The 12717-nt window shown below is 40.1% G+C and overlaps 1 protein-coding gene across 4 annotated transcripts in view; it reads right to left on the bottom strand.

The window, feature by feature from the left end:
- ADAMTSL1 (ADAMTS like 1) overlaps positions 1–12717 on the bottom strand; it is an 879784-nt gene that overhangs the window by 182361 nt on the left and 684706 nt on the right. For all 4 annotated transcript variants that reach the window (XM_079789992.1, XM_079789993.1, XM_079789994.1 and 1 more), the window contains one exon: positions 6330–6631. In XM_079789992.1, coding sequence (XP_079646118.1) covers positions 6330–6631 — 302 coding nt within the window. The remainder of the gene's footprint in view (positions 1–6329; positions 6632–12717) is intronic.

Here is a 12717-nt window from a genome sequence, read left to right as displayed (position 1 = left end):
CAGTTTCTGTTGGTTTCTTTTTGATTCTGGTTCCTTTCCTTAGTGAGCCAGGGCAGTTCTTTAGAACAAAGAGAGAGAACAAGATGCATAATGACTACACCCACGGGAACAGTGTTCCCACGGACGCCTGCATGCCCCTGACACAGAGCTGGTAAAACAGGAGTCTGAGCCGTGATGGGCACAGGTGACTTGGCAGGTCCAAGGTGGTGGGCAGGACCCGTCATGGAGACTTTCACGGAGCACGGAAGCATCGAACTGGGTAAGGTCATTACCTTCCCGGACCAGACTTTTCATTCTGGTGCCCGCAGTCATAATAATAGTCCAAATCCATGGTTGCTCATGGTCAGCCAGGTATGAGGCTAAGAGTGCGACATGTACCATTCAGTCTTCTCAACAACTCCATGAGGAATGCACTACTTGTAGCCCCAGTTTACAGCTTAGAAAACTAAAGCGTGGAAGGGTCAAAAGACTTGCTAAGGTCACACAGTTGATAAACACGAAGCTGTGCCTCAGTACTGGAGCCTTAATGCTGACAGCGTTAACATTTAAAAATACTGAGAGGCTGTTCTATCTGCTGGAGATCTTCAGGAATAGCCTAGACATTTGTCTGGAATCATTTCAGCAGGGTTTAGTTTAAAGAACAGGCGAGACAAAACATTCTCGATAATAAGCTTCCAGTCGTACATAGCTATGTATATAAAGATCTGTATATCTAAAGATACCTATCTGTAGTTAAATATTTGTATGTAGTTACAGCAGAATATGTGACAATCCATTGAATTAGTGTTATATATAAATACACATATCCAGGGGTGGGCAAAAGTAAGTTTATAGTAGTAATGAGTACACAAAACACTGTTTATTCTTATATTATTATTTATCAATTATTGTATTATTTATTTGTATTACAACTGCAAACCTAGTTTTGTCCACCCCTGTATTTCTTATTTTTATTTTCTGCATTGCTTTGCAATTATTACTTGATGTAATTCAACTGACTCATCATTTCTTAAAAAACAAAACAAAAAACAACCCATATTTTTATTGATTTTTTTTTATAGAGAGATGAAGCGAGAGGGACAGAACAAGAAATATCAGTGGGAGAGCTTAACATCAACCCGCTGTCTCCTACACACCCCCTACCAGGGAGTGAGCCTGCCACCAGGACATGTGTCCTGATCAGGAATCGAATGGGCAAAGTTTGGTGCATAGGATGACACCTAACCAACTGAGCCACACCGGCCAGGACACTGACCATCACTTCTTAGGCCTGTTGTTCCCCTCCTCCTATCTACCCTATATTTCCCCAAGAAGATATCACCCCAATCAACAGGCTAATGCTTCCTAGGGTGATGTTATACTGGCTTAGGTCACCCAACAAGACCATCAGTCAAAAAGTGACATTTTAAAGCCAGAATCAGTATCACCTTTTTTTCCTTCTGAGTAATTCTCACACATCAAACATTAAACAAAAATCAGTCACAATATTTACCCTGTGGCCATGAATGTAAATTTTCTTTTTTCTGAGTTTTCAATAAACTTCAAAATTTAATTTAAATATATCACGGCTAGTTCAGAGTGGAGAATTTGGGATTTGTACGGGACATATTCTGTAATGCTGACTACAGGGTGTTTCTCTTGGTTCCAGCTGGGATGAGCCATTTGAAATCCATGGAATGGTGATTCAGCAACACATTTCACAAGAAGTGGTTGATATCATCACTGACCCTTCCCCCTGGAATAGTCTGGCATTATTGAGGTAATGACGACAAGGCGCTGGATGAGGTTAACAATTCCATACAGAACCCAGAGCAGTGCTTACATTATATTAAGAAACACATTAAGAAATTAAGTTTTCAGCCGAAACCGGTTTGGCTCAGTGATGGAGCGTTGGTCTGTGGACTGAAGGGTCCCAGGTTCGATTCTGGTCGGGGGCATGTACATTGGTTGCGGGCACATCCCGGGGGGGGGGGGGGGGTGCAGGAGGCAGCTGGTCGATGTTTCTCTCTCATCGATGTTTCTAGCTCTCTATCCCTTCTCCCTTCCTCTCTGTTAAAAATCAATAAAATATATTTTTTTAACAAGAAATTAAGTTTTCAATTTATTTAAGAGATACTAAATGTTGCTCTAAAATAAAATATATTTGGGCTTTGTTCAGCTACAAATACGTTATCATTTGCCTTATTTGAAAGTATTTCAGGTGTATGTGTGTGTGTGTGTGTGTGGGGGGGGTGTATGAGTAATGTGACCTGTTTTTACTGTGTGAACTCCTTGTTTATAGAATTTAGGTCCTTCTAAGATTTCAAACAATGGATGTAATAAAGGTTAAGTTTCCACAAGGACATCTGTAGTCTCCTTTCTTGGATATGTGGAACACAAATTTACATTAAACCAATAATCATAGATCAAGATCATAATCACCTTTGGGATGGTTAAGAGCTGAGACTAAGCAGCATTTTAGAGTTACTCGATTCTAATCTAGCATATTCTAAAACAATGTACCGGGCCTCCGCAACACTATGAGTTAAAGGTCTATTGCGATAGTGGCCAGTTGCCTCGGCATTTTTAGGTGGGGCTCGGGATGGTGGGGGAAAGGAAGGACAGAGCTCTGTCATAAGAAAGGAGTATCTGGGACCAGCCCTGTGGTCAACACACAATAAATTTTTGTGGCCTGACGAATGGAATGAAATGCCTAAAGGGCAGGGCATTCTAAGCATAGTGTGCAATTACGGCTAAGGGGAGGTGGGGATGGGATGTCTGGAGGGAGGATCATGGAGTGAGGGAGCTGCCTTGGACCTGGGAGTGTGGGAAGTTGGAGGAGGGAGGAAATGTGAGGACTTCACCTTCAAGTTCACAGTATCCTTGGCCCAGGGGAGTCAGGCCAGGAAGTGAGAAGTTAGCTCATCCAGTTTGTGCTCTTTCCAAACAGGCTAATATATGCACTGAGAAGGACATTCTAAACCAACGCAGAACACATGTATAACTACAGTAGTTTATGATTTTGAGTTTTCCTTTCTTGACAGAAGCAAAAGGAGAGAGGACTCATAAGGAAAAGGGAACAGCAGGTATAAGATGTCCTCATTCTTGCTGAAGTAAATTTCCAGTTTTCCGTCAGCTAGAGTTCAATGTTGATTTTTACCATCTAGGAGTTTAATGTCAGAAAGTTGTTCAGGTTCAAATCCTTGACCACACCTAATACCGCACATAGGGAAATTAACCTTTTGCACTCGGATGTCGAGTGTGACTCGACACGGTTAGCATTAGAATAAAGGAATCGAGAAAAAAAGCAAGCGAGTGCAAAGGGTTAAAATAGAACAAGGAGATGATAGTGGGGCACAGGACACAGCCACAAACAGGTTAGGCTCATTTTTAATCTTCCAGAAAATGGGATTTTCATTGTTTCTCTCTCTCTCAGAATAGCTTAATTGTTACATGATATTTGATGACAGCTTGGGGAAACGTAGTCACCCACTATAGCCTAAATTACTAACTAGTTCCTTCTGGTCGCTACCTCTGCTAGGTGAAAGGTTACTTTTGTGTCTATCCAATTTCCTCTCTTGAGATTACAAAAACAATAAAATTAGCCCGACTGGCCTTACAGCCCACAATTGATTAAAAAAAAAACACCCTACCTGTTAATCTTGTATGTTTTTGGTTGCCTTCAGCAAGAATGATTAAAAATATATGTAACCTCGTGGGTTATATTTTGGTGAAAGATCAAAGTTGATAATACAATAAAATGTTACTGCCAAATATTGACTTCAAAATGTACCTGTCCCATATAACAAAATAATTTTTTAGTGCATATGGGCATCATATGGGCCCATATATCCTGAGCCTATTTTCACCAGTTTGGAGTTTTCAACTCGAACATTTTAGGCGTAAATATATGACCTTGGCACAGGGACATAACTATAGGTAAGTCTGCACAGTTGTTGACAGTTAAGAACTAAGGCATTTCATTAACTTTGCTGCCTTGGACAGAAAGGATGTACAATTTATGTTATCCAAAGACGCTCAGTTCCTACAGGCAGAGATCAATGGCACATCAAACATCCAAATCTTATTTCTAACTCAATATCTCCTGAAAACATTTTACATGAAAAACATTCCATATACTCTCTCCACTTTGAATTTTATGCCCTTGGTTGATCCGCAAAATAGACTCTTAAACATAAAGGTATCCGCTTATTTATATATTCCATTACTGCATCTATTTTTTCCATCTGTTCATCAAGTTCCAGGCATGACTTGTAACTGAGAACCATAACTGAGAGACCATAAGTAATTTTTTTTTTCAAAGCACAGTTGTTATAGACTAGAGATAATGATCCTTCAATTCAGGTGATTACGGAAACTGGGGATAAACACACACCTTCTGAACTCTGAGTCACTCCTTATATTGGAAAGAAGCCACGGTAGCCATTGGCGGTGGCCTTTCCACATGACCTCTTAGCTCCTGCCGAGGCTCAGAGATCACCCGCTTATTTAACACTTCTCCCTCGTTAAGGACGGAAAGATGTCCTCAGTGTGAGGGAAGAACACCATAAGAACATAGATTAGCTGAGTTCCAAGAAACCCTTCCAGAATCAGCTGGAAAAATTTAGGTTTTAAAAGAACAGGGCTCTCCATTAAACCACTTAAGAATTTCACGGTTTCAAACTGGAAGGCTTAGAAACAAACAAGAATCTCAAGGTCAAAACTATTAAACGCTTATTAAAAAATTGTGGAGAAAATTGATTCTTTGCTAGTACTTGTTCCACTATGCATTCCTTTTCAGCTCCATGGGAACAATTTGGGCACATTTATCCTTACATTCTCAATAATGACAAAAGGTGCCTTGTTTTTTCAATCTTCACCTGAGGAGTGAGGATATTTTTTCCATTGATTTTTAGAGAGTGAAAGGGGAGGAGAAGAGGAAAAGGGAGGGAGGGGGAGGAAATGAGAGAGAGAGAGAGAGAGAGAGAGAGAGAGAGAGAGAGAGAGAGAGAAGAGAGAGAGAGAGAGAGAGAGAGAGAGAGAGAGAGAGAGAGAGAGAGAGGACCAGAGAATGAACCTGCAACCCAGGTACATGCCCTTGACCAGGAATGAAGCCCTCGAACCTCCTGTCCTCAGGCCGACACTCTAACCACTGAGCAATGCAGGCCAGGACAAAACATGCCTTTTAAAAAGAGTATTCAAAATGTCATGGTTTCTAATGCAGTTTGGGGGAATAATTTTAATACATATATATTTACACCACTTAAGAAACTTTGCTGGGAATGCAGAACCTTAACATGCCACAAGGGGTCCTGATAGCCGGAGAGGGGGATTTGGCAGGAGATCAGCCAGAGTTTCCTCACCTATCAAAATCTCACTTGGGAGTAGACACGGCAGGCAGTGGCAATAGGAATGTAATGTATTGTCTATAATGGTAAGAAAGACTGTAACCTCGACGAATTAGCTGTTGATTTAAATGCATTCCTCTCCCACCACAATCCCATTCAGATTTCACCTGAAATAAAGAATCACTGAGTCCATTTGATCACCTTGAAATACACCTAGGAACCAGGTCAATATACATGGACCATTTAACACTAGTTCAATCATATTCATAATGAGGAAGCTTCAGGAATTCTCTAGGTGCTTAAAGAAGTGTGGCATGATGCACTCTAGACAGAGAAATAAATAAATGGCAAGCCTCGTCCCAGCTGTCATGCACTAGCTGTGTGATCTTGCCCAAGTCAGTCAGCTTCTTTGTAGCTTCGTTTTCTCATCTGTAAAATGGCGGTGGGGTCAGACTTCCATCTTTAAACTCCCCTCCAGGTACAGGTAACCGCGGTGTTAATTGCCCTTAATACACCGTTTCCCTTTGGAAACAGATATTACTTTGGGAAATCCGCTGAGTAAATCAGAGGGACTACAAGTTATTCTTGGGAATCGCAGGCTGTTTTGTCGTCTTGGGTTCTGGTTCATCCCGTGTGCCCGGAGGCAAGGGCCTAGATAAATAAAACTGAAAGTTGGGGGCATTGCTGGGTCCGTGTCAACCGTGCTTCTCAGTCAGATCCACCAGGATATTGTGCAAAACATCAGGATGACAACGGAAAGTAAAAGAATAAGTGGTGTTGGCCACTTCCAGCTGACAACCTCAGAGCTCCTCAAGCCCAGGAGAGACACATCTGGGTTTCATTCAGTTCGCTTTATGTTTAGAAAGGCTCCCTCCCCGCCTCCCCCTGCTTATCATTCCTGGACCGGAGGCAGTCACGTGACACAGTTGCACACAGGGAGAGAGGGTACAGATAAAGGACAAGAAGATGGTGGGGATCTGAGCCAGAATCCCCCCTTCTTACCTCCTCCGCAGGACTCCGAGCACTTGGTGAAGCCCTCATACTCCCAGTCATACAGCTCATCGAAGTCCTGCAGGCCACCGACGAGGCCATCTGTCTCTCCCGGGCTGGACTCGGGAAGCTCCCCGGTGCATGGTCCCGCATAACAGGCTCGCTGGGATGCCGGCTTGGGGCCTTCACATTCGTCCACAGGCAGGTCGGCCACGGACTGGGAGAAAGACAGGAGCACCTGGCACTTGACTATTCGCACCTGGGTCCCCACACCGCAGGTGACCGTGCAGGCCGACCAGGCCTCCGGGATGAACCTGCAGTTGGCAAGCAAACAAGAGGACAGGGTGAGAAGCCCCAGGCAGCAGAGCCCGGGCACCGGGAGGGGCCGCGTCCCACCTGCCGCCATGGCCCAGTGCCCTCTCAGGATGTGCTCAGGGCCCTGCCACTCTGTCCTCTGATGGGCGCTTCCGTTTAGTTCATCAGCTCACTTGCCACTGTTTCTGGATTGGTCTCTTCCAGTGTCATATGAACTCCCAGCTGTAAGACATTCCAGCCACAGACCACCTGCTTCCTGCCTGCCTTGCACCCACAGGGGTAGCGATTCCGAACAGGGAGGGAATTGATGGTTTCTTCTCTCTCGCTCTAAATCCCAGCACTTGTGCCTGCTGCAGGATGCTGGCTATTCTTACAGCAGGCTAATTCTGATACTAAAAACTCTAACAAAGGAAGCCCTTGGAGATATTTAAGGAAGTATTTCTCTTAGTCTGGATCTCATATTCTGTAATTTTCTTTGCTTTTCTGCACAATGTGCTTCCCAAGATTTATTTGTATGCAGAAAAAGTTTTTTTTGTTTTCTTTTCGTATTTTGTAAGTTTCCAAGAATGGAGCAGTCTTGTTGCTCACACATTCTTTGAATTAGTCTGGACTACAGTTCTTTTTATATCACAGAGAAAAATCTGTGCTACAAATTTAAGTCCACAGGCATGTGACAGTAAAGAGGCTGTGCTTTCCTACAAGTGTGTCCTGTACCCCCCCCCCCCGCCCCCGAGAGAGAAGCCACAATAGCCAGAACCTGATTTATCTCTGAGTTTCTCTAGAATGTAGAACAATATCCACTTTTTTTAAAAAGTTTTTCCCCCCTCCCACTAATCAACTATCGCTATGACTGCAATGACCTTGAGAGGGGCCTGGGGAAAAAAGCCCAGAGGGAACTGCTAACATTTTCAAAAAGTTAGTAAAATGATCTGGAGCAAGAGCGTTGGAATAAACATTTTTTATTTTTCCACAATCCTACTGCTTTCTCACAGGGAGTTGTGCTGAGGAGGCATGCAAACCTGGCTCCTTAACCTTGACTTTGGCAGGAAAGGAAAGAACTGATAAGAAGGTTCTAGGAGTGCAAATGGTTCATATCTGGTTTAGGGAAATTGAAATTCTCACAGTAAAACAGTCCAAGTTTTCTAACTGGAAGGAACGCAACAAGGATGCGGCCTGGGCCTGAGCCCGGGCTGTGCACGGAGCAGGGGGACCTGGCGTGGTGTCTCAGGCATGGAAGGAAGTCCCTTTAGGAAGGGTCTGACATTTGTTATCCTTTAGGAGCCATCCCCCTCGGAGAGATGGAAAGTCACATGCAACCTTGTCAGGAAGGTGGATGAGGGAGGAAGGGCCACCCAGAATTATTCCCAAGAAATTCTCCTCACAATGTTACCTCCCTCCCTCTCCTGTTTTTGCATTCTTGACTTCATCTTCTGGCACCTAGAGAAGTTGGGGAAAAACAGTGTCCTAAAAGATTGAAAAGTCTCTTGGTCTTTAAATAACGCTACCTATAGAGACTCTTTAGAAAAATAAAACCAAAATCTGAACTCAAAATAATCTTAACCCTCTTCTTTCACACTCCTATACGTCTGCCTGGCTCCTGACACAAGCATCATGACAAATACACAGACACTGAATATTACACTCCAGGTGCAGACATAACGGAAAATGCAAAACTAATGCAAAATACTAAACAATTTCATATACAGGGAAAAACCCCAAAAGCAAATGGTAAGTCTGCCAACTGGAACATAATGTGATGAATAATGCTTGTTTAATAATGTGGTGCTGAATTTTGTTTTCAAATACAAAAAGATGACAAGCTCACAAGAAGAACGGCACCCTATTAGCTTTCCCTATGCAATGAGGATTACTATGCTGTCGCCTACCACAGCCCTCTGCAGTGACCATTGTGAAAAGACAAGATCAGCTAGCTTTTTCTGTAAAGGGCCAGATAAAAAATATCTTAGATTTTGTGGCCATGTTTGTAGGTCTTTATTGTTGCAACTACTCAACACTGCCAACATAGTACGAAAGCAGCCCTAGACAACATGCAAACAGATTGGTTCAGCTGTGTCCCAATAAAATACTTACAAAAACTGGGGGTCAGGTGGAAAGGGTAGTGAAAGGGTCTGAATTTGGCCTGTGGTCTGTAGTTTACTAACTCCTGCCACGGAACATTTAGTGAAGATGCCAAACACACTGAGACTCGAAAATAATCTCCAAAGTTATTTTAGGTCTTACTTTCTATTTCCCCCCATATATATAAAGCTTGTAAGAATGACAAGTAGCTAAATTGATCCATGTTTTATCTTCCAAAGTGAGTCCCAGATGAATTCTGGGAATATAAATGATGAGCAAACTAAACACTCAACTCTCCTTGCCTATAATGTGGATCACTTTGCATTTGGTCTCTTTCCAGGACCAAGAAGATACACCAAAAGCCCACAGAGTAGAAAGGGCATGCTACTGATGCCCCATGAACTTGATGCAATAGCGGAAACATTTATTTTAAAGCAGCAACTAAATGAAAAATGAAAATAAGTATGCATGTATGCGTGTGTGTATTTTTCACTATCTGAACATTTAGGGTTAATAGCAAAACCAATAAACATCTATTTTATATCTCCCAAGTGAGAGTCTTATCAAATATCAAATAGCCTTACTGGCTTATCTCCCAACCCACTATCCTAAGGTCTTCATCAAGTTCACACCAATTAAAAACAATTTGGCTTTTAAGTAGTGCTGTCTTCTAGCAGTCATCTTAATTTCTCTAATGCATACACTGTATGATATAATATATCCTCTCTTGTTGAAGGCAGAAGATTATATTTCAAAAGAAAAATATATAATAGTGCAAATGGCCAAATGAATAATAACTTTTTCATACGAAACTTTCCCCCACACCCCTAGATCTCTCAACTCTGCATTTACTATCTTGAGCTTTCTGGCCACAAGTGGGAGGAAGCAAGGTCAGTGAGAGGGCAGGCAAGTGAGCTAAGAGGTTTAAATGTCATGTGTGGCTGACTCAATTAGAATAGTACTTGTTGAGTTAGAACCTTTAAAGTGGGATCTTTAAAACGGAGTCAATAGGTATTTAAAAAGTCATTTTGATGTACAAATGTACAACGAAAAAGTTCTTATTATTGAAGTTTAATTTGAGTAATTAAAACATTCTTTTTGTTAGCAGCACTATTGTGGGATGAATAAAAAAATGGCTGGGTGAGTTTCTTAAAAGATAGGCTTCAAGTTCAGGAAGGACTGATATGATTTCACATTTAATATTGCCATCTCCAGAAAATTAAAAAAAAATCCAGCAAATAAATGATTTATGCTTCTGTCTAGTCTTCCATTGATTTTCAAGCTTAATTGTTCATTTTATTAACAAAAAGCTTAGTCTTTTATTAGTTATTACCATAGTCCTTTTCATGGAATAAAAAACAGTGATAATGAAACTCACTTGTAAAATCCCAAAGTGGTTTAGTTTATTAGTAGCTATTATGGAGTCAGAGCATAGACTAAAATGATAAAAACAATTGCTTTATTAATTTAGTTAAACAGAACCAATTCATTTTTAGCTAATTAGTCTCATGTCATTGCAAATCTTAGCCAGAGGTAGGCTATGAATTTAATACACTATTATGTAGTCTATGGTGAAGATATTTAACTTTTTTTCTCCTCTTACTTTCTTGCTTCTCTCCTCCTTTCTCACATATATTTTTGTTTAAAAAATCATTGGGATTATTCAAAATAAGAGTAGCTTTAAGGTATATCATTTTGATACTGTGACCAGCCTAGCCTTGTGCTCTGGTTTCAAAATGCAAATTGAAACTTGCAGGAAATTACATTAGGAATACTTAATTTTGGTTTACTTTTCAATCTTATTACATTTGGGTTATAAGGGGTTGTGGATTTTGTTGCCCTCTCTCTGTTGGCAAATATTTGAGTATGAAAGTGGTGGCAACATATCAAGAGTGAGGAGAAAGGAGGGAATAAACTGAATAGTGTAGTTAAAAATTATAAGACTACTATTTGAAACAATAAACAAGTCATTAAAGTTGCAGGATACAAGATCAATATACAAAAATCTGTTGTGTTTTTATATACTAACTAATAAATATAAGAAAAAGCAATGAAGGAAACAATCCCATTTATAATACAACAAAAATGATAAAATGCTTAGGAATAAACTTAACAAATGAAGTGAAGGACCTGTACCCTGAAAACTATAAGAAATTGAAGAGAACACAAAGAAATGAAAAGATATTCTGTGTTTATGGATTGGAAGAATTAACATTGTTAAAATGTCCATATTACCTAAAGCAACCTACGGATTCAATGCAATCCCTGTTAAAATCTAATGGCCTTTGTCACAGAAATAGAAGAAAACATCCTCAAATTTGTATGGAACCACAGAAGACCCCAGATAGCCAAAGCAATCCTGGGAAAAGAGGACAAAGCCGAAGTATCACACTCCCTGACTTCAAACTATACTACAAGGTGACAATAATCAAAGACATGTGGTATTGGCAGTAAAACAGACTCATAGACCAGTGGAACCAGGACTGAGAGCCTAGAAATAAACCTACACGTATGAGGGCAACTAATTTTCGACAAAGGAGCCAAAAACATATATAATGGAGAAAGGAAAGTCCCTTCAATAAATGCTGTTGGGAACACTGCAAAGCCACATGCGAAAGAATGAAATTAGATAGCTATCTGACACCATACACAAAATTACTCAAAATGGATTAAAGACTTGAATATAAGACCTGAAACAATAAAATACATAGGCAGTAAATTTATGGACCTTTGTTTCTGACAGGTTTTTGTGAACTTGATCTCAAAGGCAAGGGAAGTAAAATAAAGAATGAATAGGACTACATCAAACAAAAAAGTTTCTGTACAGCAAAAGAAACCAATAACAAAACGAAACGGCAACCAACTGAATGGGAGAAGATATTTACAAATGATACCTCCAATAAGGGCTAATATAAAAAAATATATAACCAACTCATACAGCTCAGCAACAAAAAAACATATAATCTGATTAAGAAATGAGCAGAGGATTTGGGTAGAAACTTTTCCAAGGAAGACAGAAGATGGCCAACAAATATATGAAAAGATGCTTAGCATCACTTGTTATAAGGAAAATGCAAATCAAAACGACAATGAGATATCCCCTCACACTTGATAGAATGGCTATTATCAATTAGACAAGAAGTAAGTGCTGGAGAGGATGTGGAGAAAAGGGAACCCATGCACACTGCTGGTGGGAATGTTAATTGGTAGTCACTATGGAAAACAGTATGGATATTCCCTACAAAAAATTAAGAATATAGGTACAATATGACCCATCAATCCCTCTTCTGGGTATCTACCTGAAAAATTTGGAAATATTAAAAAATATTATATATATATATATATATATATATATATATATATATATATATATATGGATATATATCTATCCCTATGTTCATTGCAGCATTAGCCAAGACATGTAAACAACCTAATTATCCTTTGACGAATGACTGGATAAAGATGTGATATGTATATAATGCAATATTACTCAGCCATAGAAAAGAAACTACTGCTATTTGCCACAACATGGATGGTTATTGAGAGTATCATACCAAATGAAATAAGTCAGACAGAAAAGGACAAGAATTGTATGATTTCACTCATGTGAGAAATAAAACAAAAATCAGCAAACAAACAAGCAAAACAAACTCATGACACAGACAACAGTTGGTGGTTACTAGAGGGGAAGGGGAGTGTGTGTGGGGAGGACAAAGAGGATAAAGGGAGTCAAATATATAGTCATAGAAGGAGACTAGATTCCGGGTGGTGAGCACACAATGGAGTATACAGGTTGATATATTGTGGGATAATGCTTTACAACTGAAATGTATATGTTATTAACCAATGTTACCTCAATAGATTTAATAAGAAAATAAAGAAAAAAATCACTTTAAAGTTTACCTAAAAGATTACCAGATATCTTTTTAAGTGGATCTTTCCTAGTTATTTTTTTTCAATCTTTCATTAACTGTGAGTTACTTTATCACTCTACAAATTGCAGAAG

Source organism: Cnephaeus nilssonii (assembly GCF_951640355.1).
Source record: "Cnephaeus nilssonii genome assembly, chromosome: 14".
NCBI lineage: Eukaryota > Metazoa > Chordata > Mammalia > Chiroptera > Vespertilionidae > Cnephaeus > Cnephaeus nilssonii.
This window is presented reverse-complemented; position numbering and strand designations above follow the sequence as displayed.